Source organism: Ochlerotatus camptorhynchus, unplaced genomic scaffold, assembly GCF_037179485.1.
Source record: "Ochlerotatus camptorhynchus isolate MF236.1 unplaced genomic scaffold, CSIRO-AGI_Acam_v1.1 ptg000265l, whole genome shotgun sequence".
In the NCBI taxonomy this organism is placed as follows: domain Eukaryota; kingdom Metazoa; phylum Arthropoda; class Insecta; order Diptera; family Culicidae; genus Ochlerotatus; species Ochlerotatus camptorhynchus.
The window spans coordinates 1,380,016-1,402,190 of NW_027040755.1; the positions used below are offsets into that span (position 1 = coordinate 1,380,016).

Sequence of the window (22,175 nt, forward strand, 5' to 3'; positions counted from 1 at the left end):
ATCGGTATGTATTGCTTGTGTGAAACAAAACCCTGCAAATCTGATAAGTTATTCTAATAATTCAATTTTGATGGGGATTCCCTCTGGCTACGCACGCTCATATGTATAGCAATGAACAACAGAATATCTAAAACAATCAGATGTATAGTAAAAAGTAGTAATCAATATGATGCACATAAATGGAGCATCACATATCACATATCAAACTTTTTTTAATCGACCTTCTCAGATTTGTATTTGCGTAATTGCTTGTTTCACATGTTTGCGGCCATTCGGCTATTTTCCCAGACAACCAGAATGCACGTATATTGAAAGTTGTTTCTGTGATATACAAACATATATACAAACAAACAAATCGTATAGAATGCAAAAAAAGGGCCTATACCTACAAAAGTGGAGGCTATATACGTGAAAATTTTAATTTCTTTTTAATCGAGTTGATTTGACATTATTTACGATTTAATCTGTAGTAACAAATTCATTTTGAAAAGCCTTACGATATAATCCAATTTAATTTGTGATACAGTACGATGGAAAAATGATTCATCGCATATAAGTCGGAAATTTGCATTCTATACGATTTAACTTAAACATATTACGATGTATGTCATACTTGTATGCGATGTTGACTTAAACTGTAGTTATTTACAATACTGTCTGTACATTGTTATACGACTTCTGGTTTTCTAGGTTAGATCTTGAATTTTTTTTCAAAAATACGCCTTTTAAATTTTTCCAAAAATTGTAGCACGGAAACAGAATTTCTGATCGAAATGACGTCTGAGGCAAAGTATGTAAAAATAAAAAAAAATATTATAAAAATAAAGGGTGTCCCACATCAAATTGCATCACGGAAAAAACGCTGTAGAAAATTATCTATCCTTTTCAAACTTTCAGACAATAAAATATAACCCAAGTAACAATTTAAGCTGAACAGTAAGAACAGAAGCTGATTATTGGTTGATTTAAGGTTTACAATGCTGATTAACAACAGGCTGAACATATAGTTGATCAGTAGCGCGTGAAGCTAATTGTATCCCCATAATTCAACCTCAATAAGTTAGCTGATCTAAAGATTGAACAAGCCTTATTTTAGCTTAACACTACTCCACAAATCAGCAATGCACTACAAATATTTTGATAGCCTGATTTGTTAAATGTAGTCAGTCACTCGTTGCATTTATGGCATTTTAGTTCTTCTAAATTCACTGCCTACCTTTCTAATCCCAAGCAGCGGCAGCAGTAGAGACAAGGTAGAGGAGCTTTTTACGAATAGCTCCAGGTAGAAGTGGGCTGTGACGACGTCGGAAGCATTAACATTTGTATTTCTATGTTTTGACTGCTATAATTGCACTGAATTCAGACAGAATTCCAAAAATATAACTCAATTATGGCACTAAAACAGCTTCCACATGACGATCGAAATAAATCGCGCACTTGTGTCCATATTGTACTAACTACACTTGAAAATTAGATGAATATTTTACCACACACAAACAGACATAACACTCACATGTTGTTCATCGAACAAGCATTTCACGGTAAATTTAAAAGCATCTCAGTTGGTAGTACTGCCACCTGTGGCGCGCATATTCAATTCCCTTGCGTTTGACGTTTACACACTACCGCCATATGTTCAGCGTACTACCCACCACAGTGTACTCAACAGATGGCGGTAATGTTTTAGCGACGATGTTTTACAATGAGAAATATTCAATGTGTTATGTCTGTTTGTCTGTGGTTTTACTGTCACCAGTTGTTGTTTACAATTCTGCATTGCTGTATAATACTCTTCCGGTTGCTGTTATTCAACTTAAATTTGATGTGTTTTGCCACACATATGCTTAAGTGGTCCAGTAGGTATGATTGATGCCTGTGAATCAGCGATTGCTGGTTCAAATCCCGAAATGCAAAGGTAATTTTTAGACTTATAATAACAATATACAATATGTAAATCCAATTAGTTAGTCAGCACCTTGTTGCAGTCCCATTAAAATATATAAGATATGAAGAGGCCTTCATTTTTTTTTCTAAATAAAACTAGAAGGCTGAACATGGGTTGGAAAAGACTGTTATTTAATGCCTTAAAAAGCTTATAATTTATATAACTGTTAAGCTTTTGGCTGATTAAAATCACCAGATTTAGATGTTTAAATGCTGAACAAAGGTTAACGTGGTCTATGTACAACAATGATTCAAACTAAGGCTGAATTAAAATCGATTGAACAACACATGTTAAGCATCAAATTGCTACCTGGGAACCCATTAGTAAGCTTTTGACATATTTATTTCATTCAACTTTAATACCATAACCGTACGCTCTTACCTTACGCTTAACTCCACTCATTAGGTTCTGTACAACATCTGGCTGCAGCTTCTTCTTTACGGAAAACCACTTTTTCTTCATGTCTTCCTCAGATTTGACCTCCTTGGGATGCTTCCGTAGTGCCTGCTTCATAATAGCCCAGTATTTTTCGATGGGCCTTAGTTTCGGTGGGGGGGGGGGGGGGGTTCGTGTACTTGGGTACGAAAGTGACCCCGTTGGCTTCGTACCACTCCAGGACAACATTTGAATAGCGGCACGAAGCTGGATCCGGCCAGAAGATCGTAGAACCCTCGTATTGCTTCAACAGAGGAAGCAGACGCTTCTGTAGAGACACTCCTTAAGGTACATCTCCCCGTTTACAGTCCCGGTAGCCACGAACGGCGCACTCCGTTTGCCACATCAGCAGATCGCTTGCCAAATCATGTATTTCTTGGCAAACTTTCTCGGGAACATCAAACTTGTGCTGGGCGGTCAAGAACAGTAGCCCCGGAAGCTGCCGGAAGTCCACCTTGACGTAAGTCTCATCATCCATGATGAGACAATGAGGCATCGTCAGCATATTAGTGTACAGTTTCCGGGCCCGTGACTTGCCCACCGTATTTTGCCGTTCATCACGATTTAGAGCCTTCTGCACTTTGTACGTATGCAGTCCCTCCCGGTCCTTGGTTCTCTGAACGAAAGACTTGGACATATTCAACTTTTTGTTGTTTTCCGATGTCCCGATGAGAAAGTTGAGGATTTTCCAGGTGCTTGCGCAAAATCAATTCGCGACGTTGCTTTTCAGGTGACACAATTTTTTCCGAATTTTGAAAAACTGACAGCGATAAAAGTACAGTGTAAACAATACAATCTAAACTACTTCTACCCAAGTTTTTAAGAGAAAATACCCAATGGGTAATTTCCTACAGCGTTTTTTCCGTCATGCAATTTGATGTGGGAAACCCTTTATGTATCTCAAATGTGAATAACGCAAAGTTTCATGCAAATCGGAGGAGGTCGAGTTTTTCTGATTCGTCATTTGGCGTGGAACTGCTCTGTGTTATTTATTTATTATTTATTATTAGTCCATCTGACTTTAAAGTCTTAATGAAACATTTAAAGCTAAAAGTAGTCATACATTAAAATTGCCCAACATTAAGCAATTACGAAATCTGGATGAAGTGATGCCAAAATCGAATTGGTCGGATACTACGTTGAATTGACGAACCATGGCGAGAAGAGAGCTGTTAGCTGCATAATTGGTATTGTGCGCTTGCTCGTGTAGCAAAGCTCTCGGACGGAGTGTATGGACAGGTGCTTATACATTAATCTTAGCCAGTAACTCCGGCACATCATAGGGTAGAGCACTAATTCGTCGTAATCGCCCATTTCCGTTCTATCGATAAGAAAAGATCAATAATATCAATGATTTCACCATACATAAATCAATAAACGGTTTGTTCAAATGCGTTAGTTCATTAGCTACAACATCAATCCTATTAGAGCGCATTGTATGAATATTTACAATTTGTGACTCTTTATCAAATCCAACTGTACATATGGAAAGGTGAATAAATTTAGAAATCATCTTTGAGAGAAATTTTCTATTTTTTGTTCAAACCCGTTCAAAAATTAGAGGTAAAGCGGAGGTTGTTCTTAGTAGGACGGAAATTAGATCAAAAACCCTATTCAGAAAGCAAAACTTTGGCAACGAAGACAGCCTGCGATGCGTTTCTCCGCTCAACAAGAGTATCCAAGCCCAGCAAACGACAGCGATCAGCATACGGTGGTAGATTTTTTGAGATTAGGCGGGTCGCTCCAAGGAAGATAGCGCAATGCGTATCTGAAAAATCTTCGTTGGACAGCTTCGAATCGTGCAATCTAAAGAGCCTGAATTTATAAAGAGGTGACATCTTATCCATTTGACAGGTCTTCTGCTCGATTGGAATGACTTTTCCTATGACTTTGACAGATAATCGATTGTTCCAATTTTGACATATCGTCTCTTTATAAATTCAGGCTCTTTAGTGCAACCCATACTGCCTGGTAGGGACTCCAGACAACACACGCCAACTCAACCAATGAGCGCACCAATGAGCAGTAAAGAGCTTTAAAACACAAAGGATCCCGGAATTCGTTTGAGATTTCGAACATGAATCCTAGTTGACGGTTCGCTTTGTCAATTGTGGCTGAGAAGTGGCGAGTGCAAGTAAGCCTTTCATCCAACACGACGCCAAGGTTTTACGTGATCAACACGATGGAGTACAGTGTCAGCAACATTATAATCGAACAAAATAACATTTCTAGTTCGGTGGAAGCTAATCACAGAAGCATAAAATTATGCACACACCAATCATGAAAGATCTCCAGAAGCTTTTGTAATTCTAAGCAATCAGCTTGGTTGCGAACAACAATGTAAATTTTCAGGTCATCAGCAAAAAACAATTTACCTTCGCTAGGCAGGATAAACGTTGCATCGTTCACAAATAGAGAGAAGAGCAGTGGTCCCAGTATGCTTCCCTGTGGAACTCCGAAACTGTTCGAGAAGCAGTAAGATGAGTAGTTTCCGATGCAGACAGTAACTTGCCGTTGTACGAGGTACGATCTCAGCCAACTTCACACAGCAAAAAAATAATTTTGATATCACATCAAAGTGGATGCACTACAATCATGTCGAAAATTTCATGTAATTTTTATGACCACATAAATAAACAAATGCAGTAAAAGCAGCGTAATGTCAGTTCATGCATTGTATTAATGATAATTTTGTCCTTTTTAGCAAGTAATATTACACCATATTTTCGACATGATTGTAGTGCATCCACTTTGACGTGATATCAAAATTATTTTTTTGCTGTGCAGAAGGGAGCAGAACATCCAATTTTGTCCAGTTTTGCTAGTAGAATGACGTGCACAACTTTATTAAACGCAGATTTAAGATCTGTGTAGATGGCATCCACTTGGAGTTTCTTAGATACATTTTCCATGCAGAAAGACGTAAAGCTGACGAGATTCGTTTCGACTGAGTGGCCAGGAAAGAAGCCATGTTGGCAGGTGCTAATGTAGTTTTTGCAGGAACCAAACAATCTCTCATTGACCAGCGACTCGAACACTTTAGATTCGACCCCGAGCGAGATAATCCCACGGTAGTTTTCCACATTACATTTGTCTCCTTTCTTGAAAACAGGGAACATAGTAGCATTTCCAAAGCGTGGGAAACTTACGCTGATGGAGCGATAGATTAAAAAGCAGGGTCAGCAGGACGGCTAAGATATCACAGCAGATGGCATAACGCTCGGTCTGGGTGAAAAAGAAGATCTAGTTTTCCTTATCGCAGAGAGAACCATTTCAACATCCACAGTAAAAACATCCATGTTTACGTCCATGTTGAAATAATAACAACAATTGTTCGTGAAAATTCAATTTGCACATCATCGGATCTCTTGGATTTTAAGGATCTCAAACTTAAGAAAATTCTCATGTTAGGTAATTATCCGAGTTAGATAATTCCATGAATTCAATTTTTCAAATCTTCTATATCAACCATCAATTAAATCACAGACATAGGTACCAAAATTAAATTCAAGGACATTGAATTTATAATTGTCAATATTTCTGGCTTTGAAAAATGGCAATGTGTACACATAATAAATGTCATACATTTAGGACTTAGGAAAATGTACAAAATATTTCAGTGAACAATTCTTAAATTATGAAAGTTTAAACGAAAATAGTATTAAGATCTCCAACCCACATGTTTTCAAGATTGTGAAACTAAAAAAAATAATATCTCTGATACAGATTGTAAGCATAAATTCTTAGAATTTAAATGTAAATAAAAGTTCGCAATATTTGATCAATTATCATAATTTTAAGACAAAGATAAAATTGCAACCGCCTTCCTAGACTGTAATTTCCTAAAAATTCTAATATATGAAAATTTAAAAAAAATGAATTGATTTTGTTTTTGTTTTTGTCTTCATTATTGAGCTTTTTTAGTATTTAAAATTTTAAGAAAATTCTTAGAGATAAGAAAGTAAGACAACATTAGGATTTTAAAATTTCGAAGAATCTTGAATCTGAGTCATTTAAAAAATCATGAAAATCAGGTTATAATTTAATTTCCTTCAGATTTGTAAGATACCTACCGGTTTTCGAATGCTAGGAATTCTAATGTTTGAAAACAAAAAAAGAAGCATTAGATATAAAATCAATATTAAAGCCCCAAATTTAACTTTAATTCTAATCTAATCGAAAGGAATTAACTCAAAACTTGTATGATTGTGCCTTTGTTTGTAAGTAGATACTATTTGAATTTCTTTCTACAAAAGCTTATTTGGTTATATTAATTTTTTATTTGAAATGGAGTAGGTTTTGGTTGAACACATTCGGTATCAATTTATTATTTACTCGTACTTTATAGGGATAAGAGCTTTTTCTGTGTTTTTTTTTTATAGAACGAAAATTTTCTATAATGTTCTAAACCACTATCAACTATTAACTATTCTGAAGTGCTTATTCTAGAAAAAATAACTAAATCACCAGGGTACGGGTCTTACCTATAGAAAATGTACAAACATGTCCATGAAATCTAGATTCATCATTCAATATTCCATCAGATTCTATTGGCTGGAGTACTTTTGAATACTTTATGATCAACCTGCAGTCTTGGAAGAATATACTAGAGATGTCATTTGTACAGTTGCAGATCTTCATAATTTGATCAACCTGAAGTCTTGAAAAATATCCAAAGAATTTTACTAATATCTTTGTTTACCTGGAGATTTTTTGAATATTTCCTGCTGTCTAGGAAGGATATGTCTGAAAGAATATCCTGTAGCGTATGCAACGTTCCCTGAACATTTACAAATCTCCCTTAAGTTTTACAAAATTTCCTCAACCTCAACGGAGTTCCCTGAATTTATTCCAAATTCCATATTTTTTTCCATCTCTCATAATTCTACTTCTTGAAAGACCCCCATCATCTACAAATAGTCTTGAACATCTGGAAAGTTCCTTGAAATTTAACGAAGCTCCCAAAACTTTCAAGACGTTCATTGAGCTTTTTTGAAGTAAAAACTCTGACGAAAAAAGAAGCTCAAACCACCTTCAAACGTCAATAACCTAGCATCTCGACTCTCTCAACTTCAAACCATAAGAGATGAACTAGCCTATGGCTAAAAATCTCTTTAATAAAGAAAAAAAAAAAAAAAAGCTTCAAACCATGGATGAAGAATTTAATTAAAATATAACTTCTAAATATTCTTCACGCTTATTGGGTGATAACTTGACTCAACCATTGTATTTTTTAACCTGAGATAGTTCATCAGTTCTCAATAATTGTAGATTGATAAATCGCTCTAGCATCTTGTTTTTTGTGCTATTCCACCTAGTTTCATGGTAATAAATTCTCAATTTTCATGTACACCTGTCGAAATGGGAGATATTAGATGCGTTTTCTATCAACTAAAAACTAAAAATTTTATTAAACTTCATCTTCATGCGCTTTTTTACCTGAAATTTTTCCATCTGGACCACAGTGCATTGATTTCATTTGGACATGTTCCGGGTCCCCCAGATAGTTACAAGGAAAAAGTGTCAGATCTCACCATAACTGCTTTGTTTTTTGTTAACTCAGTTTTGTAATATATTCGGTAATTTTCAACGGATTTCTGATGCTGGAAAGAATATTAGTTCCACTTTCTTATGTTTTATTTGGTCATGGTGGGTTTCGCATAGAAAATGACCATAAGAAGTACCTAACCACCTATTCGGGATATCATCCCAACCTTATGTGATATATTTGGTTGTTCGGTTGTATGGAGATTTCGTTTTTTTGGCTTTCTCAGTCTAGGGTAATTCAAACAGTTAGTTGTGGCAATGCACAACTAACTGTTTGAATTACCCTAGACTGAGAAAGCCAAAAAAACGAAATTTTATGTGATATAGTTGCACCATTTGTGATACAGCTCGTGTATAGTACCCGTTTATTAGGGTTGGTACGTTGTTCGTTCTATTTTTGGATTTTCAATTTTTTGTCGAGTCGGTAGAGCTCATAAAAACATCTAGTAGGATGCTACATAGTCGATTTTTTTTTCGAAAATACAATTACAAAATAGGTAGCAAAATCGAGAAATTAATGAAAATTTAAGAAAATAACCTTTAAAACGATATAAAAAAGTTGAAAACGGATAAATAGAATCCGAGATACATCATTTTGACAAAAGTGTCTGATTCATTTTCAGTTTGGTGCTCGAAGATTTAAATTGCTTGTTGCCTTAGCCTTAGTCATGAAGGTAAATGTTTTTTTTTTGTTTATTAATTTATTTGATAAGGCTCAACCGAATTAACTTTACAGAGCCGAGGATTCTTGGTCACTATACAATACATCTTAAAACTATAGTCAAAAGATACAACACAATAAACACTTTATCTTCCGCTATCCAAAAAGCTTCTTCCATCAGAACTGGAGCCGCTTCCAGTAGTTTCATTGTATGGCAAATTGTTGTACGCCAACGAGGGTCAGAGCGCGTCCATTGCAGCAATGGACGCAAAACGTGGTCAGCACTCACACACTCATCACGAAACGGTTGCTTTCCAAAGTCGACGACGCATCGACCGAAAGAACTGCTGATGAAGAACAATGAGGAGGACCACACAATGGTTGCTGCCGAGAAAACAGACGATCGCGTAGCACACATCGAGAGTGGCCTGCTTTTGTCGACAGCCGAGTGAACACTGAAGGTAAATGTTGTCAGATTGATTTTTTTTAAACTTTATTTAAGAGATTTTTAGCCTTAGGCTAGTTCATCTCTTAGTCAGATTGATATAAACTAAATTAATGAAGTAAAATTGAAAAAAAACAATGCAGTTAATTAAAGTCTGGTCCATTTAGAATCCGGGCACTTTATTTATTGTATCGCAGCGCCTCTAGTAATCGGATTTAAAATGTTTTGAAAGTACACGTGTTTCAGTGGTGAAAGTATCGTCTCAATACGTGCAGTATTAAAAAAAAAGTTGTACTAGATGGAAGACGAGACAAGAAAATTGATCCTGCATACCGACGTCGAAAACCCAACGTGGTAAATTATAAATATCGCGAAAAAGTTGAAAATTGTCCGTTCCCGGAGTTTTAAAGCAAGTTCAAGCTTGTTTTCGCCGATAAATTTGCCCGAAAACTGATGACCTAATGTTGAGAAAAAAATGGCCGCTGAAGTTGAGCAGTGTGAGGCAGATGATGGCGGAAATTCCAAAGAAAGTCCGCGTGTTCATCCGAACGCCATCAGAGTAATTTTACATTTTTTTTTTATGAAAGTACAATAAAATACCTTCTTTTTGACTAAATTATATTTTTCTTACGTCAAATCAATCCCTAGAAACACCTAGTTTTATGTGTCCGGATTCTAAGTGGACCAGACTTTAATTGATTAACAATTTTAAGCTTCACCACAAAAAAAAATTACATTGATTTGAAATATGTCATCTCGAAACTCGAGTAATCAATGTGTGTATATTATTTTGTATCACATTCTTATGCAAAGCTCGTAGCATGGTTATAACACTAACTTAGTGTTTGATTCAATTTTGGAACAGTTTCATGGCTCTGAAATACGAAATTGAATTACAAAAGCCTTTGTACTAAATTGGTAGGTACCCTAATAAACAAATACCATAAACGAACTGTATCCCGGATGGGTAAACTATCCCACAAATGGTTTGGATGATACCCCGAACACGTCGTTAAGCTCTCTTTTATGGTTATTTTTATCAAGGTATGCTATTGAACAAAAGCTTTTAAAGCGTCAAGTATTCATTTTACTCCTACTTCATCTATGAACCTGTTAAACATTGGAAATAGAACACTTGCACTTGATCAATTTATTCAATGCACTTCTAGGTAATGCTACTCGATAATTACGTTGAGCCCCTGGATTGACTAGTCAGTAAAAAAACATACCATGTCAGAGGCGACGGGTTTCCGCTTGGAAGTTTTATCGACTTTCCCTGCCTGGATATAGAACAGTGATGAACAAAGTACGGTCCGCGAGTCACACAGAAAAATCTCAATCCACAGCTGAGGACAAGCGTTAAATTTCCAATTGGAACGTAATAGACAACAAGAGCACACATGATTACGTTAATTGCCATTTCGAAACAGAATCCTTCCAATGTGGCATTAGCGGTTACAGAGCAATGCAATATCATATGCATCCCTTTGTAAGTGCAAATGCAACTCTGATAACATCTAGTAAAGTGGGCTATAAACTGTAATAAATAGCTTTCGATTTGAATGACCGGATTGGATATCCACACACACGAAATCAATCTTGCAACAATTTGACAACACTGACTACCCGTTCCATCGCATTTAAACCAACATGATGTTAATCCATCTGTAAGATAAAAGCCTTTCTCGCTTACCGTTTCCTCCGAGACTAACACGCCTCTCTTCCGGCACCAAAAGCGAAATGACAACACCCGCCGCCTTCTGTGATCGCAAAAATTTACATTTATCCTTTTGGCTTTACGAGACTTGTTGTTCTGCAGCGCCTACTACCAGGATGCCCCCGGCAGTGAACAGCAGTTGTTGGGCATTACTCCGGAGGTGCTGCTACCAATCACTGAGACAAACGCGCTCTCGCCTCGCCTACTGCTATTAGTCTCCTACCGTTTCCTCTCCTCTTTCTCTCGCTCAACACCGAAAGATGATTCCCGATGCTGATGGGTTATATAATCACACTTTTGCCCCAACAGATTGTGACGATGGCCAAGTACCTTTCGCTTTCTCTGGGTGCTGTTTGTTTATTCCACCTACCACCACCCACCGACTCGGAATCGGTAATCGATCTCGCGACACAATAAGGCCCTGTCCCTTTTTTTTTTGCTTTATACTTGTCGCAACGGTATGGGCTATTGTTAGGATGAAAACCGACGCACCGCAATTCTTGTGAGAGCAATACACATTCCCTTGTCCCGAACTTTTGTGTCCCTCGGCGGTCGTTTTACCTAATACAGCAATTATTATCACTTCTTTTTCCACCATGAAATATCACTCTCCAGGATCACATTTTCTTTCATACTGATTGATTGGATTGCTCAAGTTTGTCGTTACGCTTTTCTTATTCGTCGATTCAATGATATTTGAACCCCTTTTTTGCCAGGGTGATATGAGTTCTATACTACTCACTCCGATATAGAAAAAGCTTAGCTCATTAAGATAGGGGTTCGAAGGAAGCCAAAATTTTCTTTTGTATCACAATTGATTGATTTCGCTTGATTAATTTTTCTGCTAATTTGATTTTTTTTGCGGATCACATACAGCTTTCATTACTCTTCAGCTAAGCACAAGCACATAGAGAATTGGTTTCAAATAAGTACGATTAGAAGCAAGTTAATATCAAATAAAAACACGCAATTTTGTTCAGTCAAGTTTCAGTAGATTTCTGGTGATGGCATCTAGTAGTAGTAGTAGTAGAAAAGTGTGGAGTAGTATTTTTCTTCCTTCCCTATAGGGTTGGATGTTGCTGCAGTAGTTTGGTGTTTCAGTCAGTGTCGGAGAATGGAGTAGAGAAGACTGAATGCGAATCCTGCTCGGAGGCTCACTCGATCCTAAGGTGTCCGATTTCGCTTGGGTCTCACTAGGCACCGGACATATACAATGGTTTTCTAGGGCTGGGAAGGATTCGAGAGAAAGCGAGAGTACGTACACATTTGAAAGAGCGAGGGAGATAATTTTCCGAGAGAGCATAGGATGTTTGCGGCGTACTCAGCATTTCCTTTTAGTTTCGAGAGCTTTTGGTTGAGCGTGAAGGCCGGTCTGTTTTTCTTTTATTCATTTCTACCTTCGTGTCAACTGTTTAATATCGGTAACCACTGGTTACGCCAGCTTGTTCTGAAACTCGAAGGGGTACATTCAATAATGACGTAAGCAGTTTTATTTTTATTTTGCAAAATTATAACATTTAGTAATATGTATATCTCCATGTTTCAAACATAATCTGGTCTTATTTCGTAACAAAGAATATTGTCAACCCATTATCACACAAAAAGGCAAAACATAGCAGGTGTAACATTTGATAACGGCACAAAAATATTTGTAAACAAACTTTCTAAGGCCCTTTACACGCTAACCAAAGTACGCCCACGCAAACCAACACCACTTCCGGAAAGGTGAGAGTTGTCCCTATCCGATGATTTTGTTGGTTTGCGTGAGCGTACTTCGGTTCGCGTGTAAAGGGCCTTAAGAAGTTTGTTTACAAAAGCCTTTGTGCCGTTATCAAATGTTACGCCTGATATATAGTTTGAATAAAACAGCAAAAAAAAGCAAAAAGGGTTATCTTCCATTTAATTCCACTTAAATAATTTTGGTAACCATGACAGATACGTATTTCGACTACAATGTGCAGTCTTCATCAGTGTCATTCCCGCTTATAGTGTTAAGATTGATGTACTTGCCTTAACTGCTATTTGAAAAAAGAAATAAGACTATGAAATCACAACCTATCCGTTTTCAAAACTGCAATAACTAGTATCAAGATATTCTAGCACGATTTTCACAACATAGCATTTATTTCTATATCATCCACATCATCACAAATAATCTCATTAAAAACAGGCCATCATCACCATCATAATGAAAACTCTATCCCGGTGAATTATTAAAATGTAGGTCATGACCACCGCTCGTTCTCAGTCCGGCGAGCGGCCTGCTTGGATCTATCATCGTACAGGCAGTGACCATGTGCCACTATGTTGCCATAGTCCCCAATCATATTCGCCGTGGCGTAAATAATTGAGTGTCAATCTACGCTAAACGACAGTTGTCGCTTTGCTTCGCTCGCTCAGTAGCGAGACGCGCCACCCTTGCCATCGATCAACTGCACGTGACCTGAACGTTAGCTACCGAGGATACTAACCGTACTCTGCGAATAATTAAGGACTCGGCCATCCCAGTGGCGTTTGCTTTGTACTGTTATAGCAGGAGACGATGGCAGGACAGAAATGATATATAAACCTTTAATTGCTATGTTTTATTGCTGAATACGACCAGGCCGCTTGGATTTGATAGGGGATTTATATGGAAAGAAAATAGTGCATGGCAAGCTTTTTGACGAGCTTTGCTTCTTTGCACGGGTAGGACTGTTATCATTCTAGCGATGCTGATGATTAGTAAAAGTCACGCGATGCTTTTAGCTGCCTTATGTGAATGAAGTCACGAACAGCCTTTGATTTTCTGCTTTGATAGAGGACCTTTTAAGAACCACTCATTTCTTTTTGTGTAATATTTAATGGATATTAAATATTGTGCATTTTTTTTATAATCAACCAAAGATGCTGTTGAGAATTCTGCACACAAAACAGAATTGATTGTTCGTCAACTCGTTCAGGGTACGGGGTTTCACTTTTTTTTTCTGCTACCTCATTCAACAGGTTCTGCTACATCACCTTTTGCTTGTTGTATTATTGTAAAACTTTTCAACAGGTAACAAAGATTCATTTTTCTTTTCGGTATTAATGGAGTGTTTACACTTGTGCTGGTGTGCTAGCGCTAGTGTACAAGAACTGTACTAAAAAGCAGTCAGCATAATATAAACAGGCCGTCAGCATCTACCAGCATGAGACTTCAGAAGCAACTGACAGTTGGTTGAGCTGGTTGAGCTAGTGAACTAGCATAAGTGTAAACACCCCAGAAAGCCCTCAGAACCGTGTCTGCGTTTTCACATTTCACTCCATTACCTAAATCAAAATAGCAACACACGCTATGTGGTGCTTTCTCTCGAAACCGACTATGTACATCAAAGCAACCTGAAAAGGAGCACAGAAATTCTCCGGGGTCACGCTTCCGCCTTCCGGCTTTAGAAACACAAAGCAACCACTAAATGAAAACCATTTCACGTTGCTTCGCCCACTCTCTGCGTTCACCACATCGAAGGAGGCCATGAAAAAAAGGAAAAAAAGATGAATGTGTACCACCAGCGGGCACACAGTTGCCGCCTACTGCACCTTTCCACCCAGGTGAAGAAGCGCCAGTTAAAAAGGGGTGGCTTTCTTGCTATCGCTTAGCTTCAAAAAGAGATGGCTAAATAGCAGAGTTTTTACTAAAACGATGATACACGTGCAGTTCAAGGCTTCCGCTGCATTGAGACCAGAGCTATTCAAATCTGAGATTGAAAAAAGAGTCTTTTGAATTGCGTAAATAAAAGCAAATATTGTGTGACCCTGGAAAGTAAATGGAATCTTGTGGTCGTTCTTTATATGCAAGTAAATATTCATGTTCTACTTTTCGAAACAGTTGAGATGAAAATGTATTTAAAAAAAAATGAACAATTCGGCTATTCAACAAACTATTCCGCTAAAATGTTGACGTTTACTTCCATTTGTTTAAGGTACATTTGCAAATTTCTCCATGATTAACCGTCGTTGCTCTGCCCGTAATTCCCTCTCTACTTGGCGTTTCTTCGATAAGCGATCGTGAACACGTTTCATCTCAAGAATCTCCTTCATCTCTTCTTTATCTTCGTCCTGAGAGACAAGAAAAAAAAAAGCAATTAAAATTGAACCTTAGCTATGTAAACAACATGACAAAATAGTAACACCAACTGCTTTCCAAGGACAAGGCCAATGAATTTATAATTACCGTCATATTCAATCGCAGCACCAGTGCTCGTCTTCCGTCCGACATCGGTTCGCTATAGTTCATGAAGTTCTTTAGCCGTTCGCTCGGAGGAACCCCTCGCTCCACCACCAAAACGATTCGGGCCCACTGCCGTTGCCACTCGTTCTTGGTTTCCGCAATCTTGGTGTACGTGTTACCCATCATGGCGATGAGCAAGTTTACCAGCAAGGTGGCTACGATTACCATGAATATGACGAAGAGAACCTGGAAAGGATAATACGTATTGTGTTTAGTAAATAGAGAGTTTCCAACTCCCAAAGTTTGGCCTCATGTCATTAAAATCTAGCTTGCATCAAAGTGTGGGTCCAATTTTGGCAACACGTTTCCAATTTACTTGGCTTGTGCTCTGTTCTAAAAAAAATAATATTTTTCTAAGATTTTCAGGATATTTGTGAGGCATTGGACGTGGCCATTCAGGTATCCAATTATTAAAATTGTGGAACACTTAACAACATACGTGTGTTGTCAAAATCTTATGCTTTGAGTTGACCAAAACTTTTATTCATGTCTCACTAATAAAAAAAACCTTGATAGCAGTAAATCTGTGTTTTTGAAATTATTTCACCTACAACAAGGAGCATATAATTTCCAGTCATGGTTTACCTTTGCAAATTTTGTAACATTGCATATTGAATTTCCATATAAATCCCAAAGTAACGTACCTTAGCGCATCCCTCGTGTTCGGTTTTGTCCAACGCACCATAGTAATCGCCAAAGTTCGTTAACGACATCAAAAACATTGCCACAATGGACTCCATCGGAGAAGGCATGGGATTTTCGTCGCCTTCCTCCTCGCCTTTGAACGACAGGAACACTATATAGTAGGCCTGGGAAAATCCCATCACAAACACCAAGTAGATAACAACGAAACGCAACAAGTCTCCCATCACCATGCGGTAAATCATCACTACGAATGGTCCAACAGTTTTGAAACCACTATAAAGGAATGAACATTAGCGTTGGTCTGTTAATAACGGATCAAAATCATCGCATACCGGCAGAAGAACAAAAAGTATGGAGCCGTGGTCAACATTATCGTCACAGCCACATGGTCCTCGAGTTCAATTAAGCAAAGCACTTTCAGAAACGGTACAATCATCATGATGCAGCAGGAAAACAGGAACATTACTCGTGACGGAGCAGTCATCTGTTAAATATTCCAATCTGTTAAGCGTTTCCACCTAAAATTCATAACTTACCAGATTTTCAATAAACATTTTTCGACCTAGAAAGCGAAATTCTCGTAATGCTCCAACCAAGTACAGGAAAGATCCTATGAGGATTATTATCTCCGAAACGAGACGAATTTTATCCTCAGTTGTGTCGTATGCCATGGTAGCGCATTTGGAATTGAAAAATATGTTCGCATCAATGGCCGAAGGATCAAAGAGAGTTTCATTTAGATTGAATTGAACGATTTTTTCATTGGCATCTGCCATGAGAAGGGTGGTTGCATTTCTCAAACCTGGAAGTGTCGAATTCTTTATTTGTACGCTCGTAGCTGTTCGGTTTGCTTCCGCATCTTCGAGATTCATTGGTCCCCTTCGTAGTGTAAAGCTTACGAGTGAAACGCAGAAATACCAGAAGAACACGAAAAATTGGCGGTAGAACTTGTCCTTGACGAACGAATTCCACTTGGTCTTTAGTAGGTCGATTAATACACCTTCCAGTAAATCCAAATGCTCGTCTTTGTCACCGAATACTACTAAATTCAATGCTGAATCCTTGTTGATGTTTCCGGTTTCGATATCGATGGTATCGATCAAAACCAACGGATAGGCCGCACAAGTGATGCTTCCCAATTGCCAGTAAATCTCTCGTTCGATATTCATTATGTGGAAAAACATTTCAACGCGGCCTAACTTTGCTGCTAAGGTCAAAGGAGTTAAATTCTGTAAATTCCTAATGTCCAGCGAAGATCCTACTTCGTAGCCCATGTCAAATGATGTCACTTTTTCGTAGATTACCAGCATGTGCAAAACGGTATTTCCATTAGAGTCCTGATTATCCGGATCGGCTCCTCGTGCTAGAACCAAACGGTAGCACTCCTCCTGACCTAAGCAGGCTGCAAAACTCAGCGGGTACTCGCCCCAATACACGTACCCATCATAGTTGGTCATGGGAAGTACACAAATTATTTCCGTGTCTAGCGAATCGTATCTCGTCGCTTTCTGATCCTCTGGACACATGAATGTTCCGCAACAACGTTCATTCACGTCGGATCCACTGTCCAGTAGATATTTTACCATTGCAGGATCTTCGTTGACGATCGCCAAGTGAAGCACACTTTCCCCGTAATATTCATCGCACATGTACACATCGTTGATAAGCTTGGGATAGAACCGCAGCAGGCGTTTGGCAAGATCGGCATGCAGAGATGTTGCATTCAGCAGGCATAGATGCAGAATAGTTTCACCGACTGCTCCGCGTTCCTAGAACATGCAATGGAAATTATTCAATCAAAGCAACCATCGACTGCGTTCAACAGTTTCTCACGCTCACTGCTTCAGGTTTTGGCGCGCTTGTCCTTTCTCATCCTTATAATCTCACTCACCTTGATGTTCCAACACACCTCTCTGTACCCCGAGGGGTTCCTCTGGTACTCGCCCTCGCTTACTATCGGACAAACTGCGTCAATATCAAAGTCCTCTTCTGGGTTTTCCAGTGCCCGAATATCGGGCAACTGTTTGGACCGTGGCCGTTCCCGATTTCGTAACAGAACCAACTGGGCCACCGGGATATACTTCCCTTTACCTTTATTGTACAGGAATGGCTCGACTTTGGTTTTTAAGGCATGATCTATTTCTGCATATTGTTTATTTTGGATTGCTCTTTTCATCATATCCACCAGAAGACCACCTCCTTTTAAGTTGACAAATTTGTATAGCGCCTGAGTGGATACTCCGGCCTGCTTCTTAACACCACTGGTAACATTACTTTCCGTGTTTCCCATGGCAGTAGATGGACCCTATCCGTGGATTTTTACAACTTTTACATAACAATTTTCGTACAAAAATCCAAACTAGCGCGAAAATGCTGCCAAATTTTCCGGAAGAAATTTTCTCACTGATGCGAATATCGAACCAACGACCAAAATGTGTTTCCTTGGAAGCGACACGGCAGCAAAATGCAAGAGCAGTTATATTCGCCGTGTGCCATGTGCTTTTTGCATGCCGGCACTAGGGAAACATAGGTGCTGACAGATTGCCTCGTCGGGACTGGTTATTATTTACTCGTAAAATTGAATTACACTGCTGTAATTGACTCTGTTGAACTCCACTGCTTGAAAAAAAAACCCCGGCTGTTAAATTAATTTTCAAATCATAAATTTCTTGTATACAATTTTCAGAAGCTCATGGAACAACATGTATCGATTAGTGGAAGTTGGAATAGCGTATAAATCTACAAACTAGCCTTCAAAGACTGCATTGTGAAATTTATATTAGTAGGCTCTTACAAATTCTGCAAACTCAATGTGGGATCGAAATGTTCGCCTTGGTAGTTTTATTACGCTCTAGAAGTCCCTGAAAAGTTTCCTAAGGAGCCTCAACCTCCAACAATTGAAGCAATTCTAAATTTAAGGGTATTCCAGAAAGTATGGCGGATGTTAAGGTGATTCCTTGTAGAGTCCACAAATGGCCGCCACGTAGGCTATACATGCACTTCCACTACGAATTTTCAATTACACAAATCCCGGAATTTAATGCTCCATTTCACCTGATATTGCTACTTCATGTATGCTGCAGTACAGCAAACGTGAAGTAACAGTTTCAATGTGGTACGTTTCGAGGAAGCTGATATTTGTGCACTTAAAGTTTCGAAGTGGTTACGAGAACAAGGATCTCACAGCGAAACACCTTAAGAAAAATTTCCATCCGGCGGCTACCGTAGAGTTCTACCGCAGCTGTCAAAGTTCTGCCGCCAGTATGAAAATGGGATGAATGCTGAAAAAAACATAGTGTGCATTGACAAACTTGAAGCTTGTTTGTGGGCGATTCATTGACGGTAAAACGGAAATAAATCTCTGGAAGCACTTTAGTAGGCCACGCTGAAAACTGACATGTGTGTTTTGTTTTTGCTATTGGTTTTCTTTCGTGAATTATTATTATTTAACTTTATTAGGGAGGCTTTCAGCCTTGGGCTGGTTCGCCTCCAACCTCTTTCGTGAACTTTGAGACTAGAGGAGACTCACCCTAGTGGCTCAACCAAGACTCCCGGATATCTAGCTCAGTAGCATGAGACCCCTGAACTGTGTCACAGGGCCGGCATGCTACTTGGTAATTCGGAGGGGTACGCGGAACAAACTGTGTAGAAACTGTGGGATTTCTTAAGTGATAGTGAAATTAATTGGAAGCTAAAGTGTGGGTGGAAAAAGTCTAGAAGTTTATTAAAATGGAACTATGGTGCGGATGGTTTTATTGGGCTATTATGGGGTGTGTTCTGTGGATTTCTGCTTCCTTGGTACGTATCGGTGGTGTTTGCTGGACGATGGCGGTGATTATATTGGACAGCTGTTGTTTGACCGCGATGGCGATCCGTGGCTTAATCACTCCGTCGACAATGGCGGATCGGTGTCTTAAACTGGTCTGGAAGATGGTGCCTGGTGACTGGAGCTGTGATCACTACAATGGCGGGTTTGAGGCTTGGGTTTGCGCGTTGCGATGGCGGTTTGCAACCAGGGAATATAGCAATCCCTGTGCAGCTACTGAAGTAGCCTTTTCGGTGTCAACGGCGTCTCCCTTCGTTGGCGAACATCAGCTGACCGTGACAAGGCCACCTTGGTCGAGCCGAAAAAGGTCTACCTCCTTAACAATTAGGACTACCGAGTCCGAGGATGCTCTCCTTTCTGGCAATTATTAAGCCGGAGAGTTGAAGGTCCTTGACATTTAGACCAAGACAGTCGAGACTGACTTGGTCGAAAAGTGCCGATCGTGAGGATATCCGTGGAATACAAAAAAAGGTCCTGAAGGACAAATGGTTGTTTAAAACCAAGCCAAAATCATTTTTGGTCAAATTCAGTTACCTAAATGAACACCAGGAACATAAAAAGGTCGTTCTCTGCACTTTGGTTCACTTTTGCACTCCACTCACGTCTTCTAGGCACAAACGCCGGTTTACTTCTGGGCAATGGTTGACCATCCCAGCTATCAAAAGCCCTCCTTTTCCCATCCAGTTTTCAATTCGATATTATTTTCTCTATTTTCCTTCCTTGTAGCTTATCACCACCCATCCATATCACCTACCTACTAAGACAGATTTATACATTTTTCAATAACAGCAATTTTACCTACAATCCTACTAATCCTACTAACCCAACACTGACACTAAACAAACACTACAGTTTCCTAAAACAACATGCACAAATTAAAACCTAGGACATTGTAACTAAACGGTTACAACTTTACGGAATCTTTATGGAAAATTCAGTGTGGAAAACGGGAAGCTGTACAAAGGTGTACAAAAGCATTTAAAACCACATTAGTAGTGTTAGCATGTGTGGGCGAGCTACCAGTTACGCCAAATTGACGATCAAATGCATTGTTTACAAAAGCTGATACGTCCCTTTGAAAAAGTAATCGAGATTTAGTCTTTAATCAATTAGTACAATAAATCAAAAAAAACAACGAAAAAGTGTTGAATGTATTAGCTAATTCAACTTACGTTCACTGTCTGCATATCAATAGGGTAAATCAATAGCTATAGCGCTCCACCCATTAAAGAATTTTGGAAGGGTTCAATCAGTAATACCTCGTTCATATTACAGCCTATGTCACGTAATATAGGCTCTCTTGCAATGAGCACTCATACATAGGATTTCCAGTGAAAACTACAGGGTGGGGCAAGGTGGGGCAATTGCCACACCTTTTGTAAATAAGATTGTTATTTCCACATTTACAAAATAATTATATAAAATAACTTGATTTCTTGATAACTTGATTTGAAGGTAAAATAACTTCATTTCATAATATAAGAGCACTGAAAACCTTTGAGATGGTGCCTTAAAATAGCACCACAAAGGTGCATGAAGGGATAAACTTCAATGAAATTTGTTGGTCAAAAAATTGCACCACAGTGGAGTGGTGCATACAAAAAATTTCTGGTGCTATTTTTTTTTTTTTTCAAGGTGGTTCATGGAGGGTTAAAAGAAGAGGGTAAATTTAAGGTTGAAAAAATTCACCTTCGTGATGGTAAATTGAAGAAATAGATTTTTATTGAATATTTCTGGTGTAAAAATATCATCAAGGTGGTACATGGAGGAACAAATCAAAATGAATAACTCTGGTGGAAAAATTGAATAACGCCAAAAATTTTGAGGCGCACATTCAACTGAAAATTTCTGGTGGAAAGTTCGCATAACTGTGGTGAATGTAAAAGCAAGGTTTATTCATTTTTCTGGTGCATAATTTGCATCGTTCTGATGAATGCAAGCTTCATTGACAATTTATGGTGGAAAATTTGCACCATTCTGGTGCATGAAGAGACAAAGTCTGAAATTTGCACCACAAAGGTGCATGGTGAAACAAACTTCACTGACAATTTTTGGTGCAACGTTGTAGTGAATGGAGGAGCATGCTTTACTGAAAATTTATGATGCAAAATTTGAAAAATGAACAGAAAATGTCTGGTGGAAAACTTGCACTGGTCAGGTAAATGAAGGCACAGGCTTTATTTAAAATTAAACTATTTTGAACATTTCTGGTGGAAAATCTGTACCGTTCTGGTGAACGGATTGGAAAGCTTTTCTGAAAATTTTAGGTGTTTAATTTACATCCTTCTCTGAATAGAGAAACAAATTTCAATAATAATTTCTGGTGGAAAATCTGCACCATTCTGATGATTGGAGGGAAGCTGCTTTACTGAAAATTTATGATGAAAAATCTGAAAATAGAGGCAAGCTTTATTTGGTTGTAAACCTGCAACATTCTGATGATAGGAGAAGCAATCTATGTTGAAAATGTCTGGTGAAAAATGAAAAAAGGAAATGTGCACTAATCAGAAGATTGGAGAAGCAATTTTTATTGAACATTAACGGTGGAAAATTGGCATCGTGCTGGTCATTGAAATTTTCTGGTGTAGAATTACCTGGGGACAAGTTTGTATTGAAAATTTCTGGTGTAAGATTTGCAACAATCTGCTGCATGGAGGGGCAAGCTGAATTGAAAATTCCTGATGTAAAAATTGCTCAGTTCTAGT

General features: G+C 38.5%; 2 protein-coding genes across 3 annotated transcripts in view; both read right to left on the reverse strand.

Moving 5' to 3' along the window:
• The window catches only part of LOC135705309 (mucin-2), a 35,434-nt gene extending 23,574 nt beyond the window's left edge, over positions 1–11,860 (reverse strand). Inside the window, exon 1 of one of the 2 annotated variants that reach the window (XM_065226977.1) lies at positions 11,081–11,860. The gene's annotated coding sequence lies outside the window, so the exon portion shown is untranslated. Of the gene's footprint in view, positions 1–10,726 lie in introns of both variants that reach the window. The other variant, XM_065226976.1, reaches the window with a different exon arrangement.
• Positions 11,861–14,686: 2,826 nt separating this feature from the next.
• On the reverse strand, positions 14,687–17,934 carry nan (transient receptor potential cation channel subfamily V member nanchung). The gene is made up of 6 exons (XM_065226975.1): positions 17,536–17,934; positions 16,181–17,413; positions 15,977–16,128; positions 15,644–15,917; positions 14,943–15,185; positions 14,687–14,827 (listed from the first exon to the last, which is right to left on the reverse strand). Exons 1-6 carry the CDS (start codon positions 17,932–17,934, stop codon positions 14,687–14,689), a joined length of 2,442 nt encoding a protein of 813 aa, XP_065083047.1.
• Between the last annotated feature and the right edge of the window lie 4,241 nt (positions 17,935–22,175).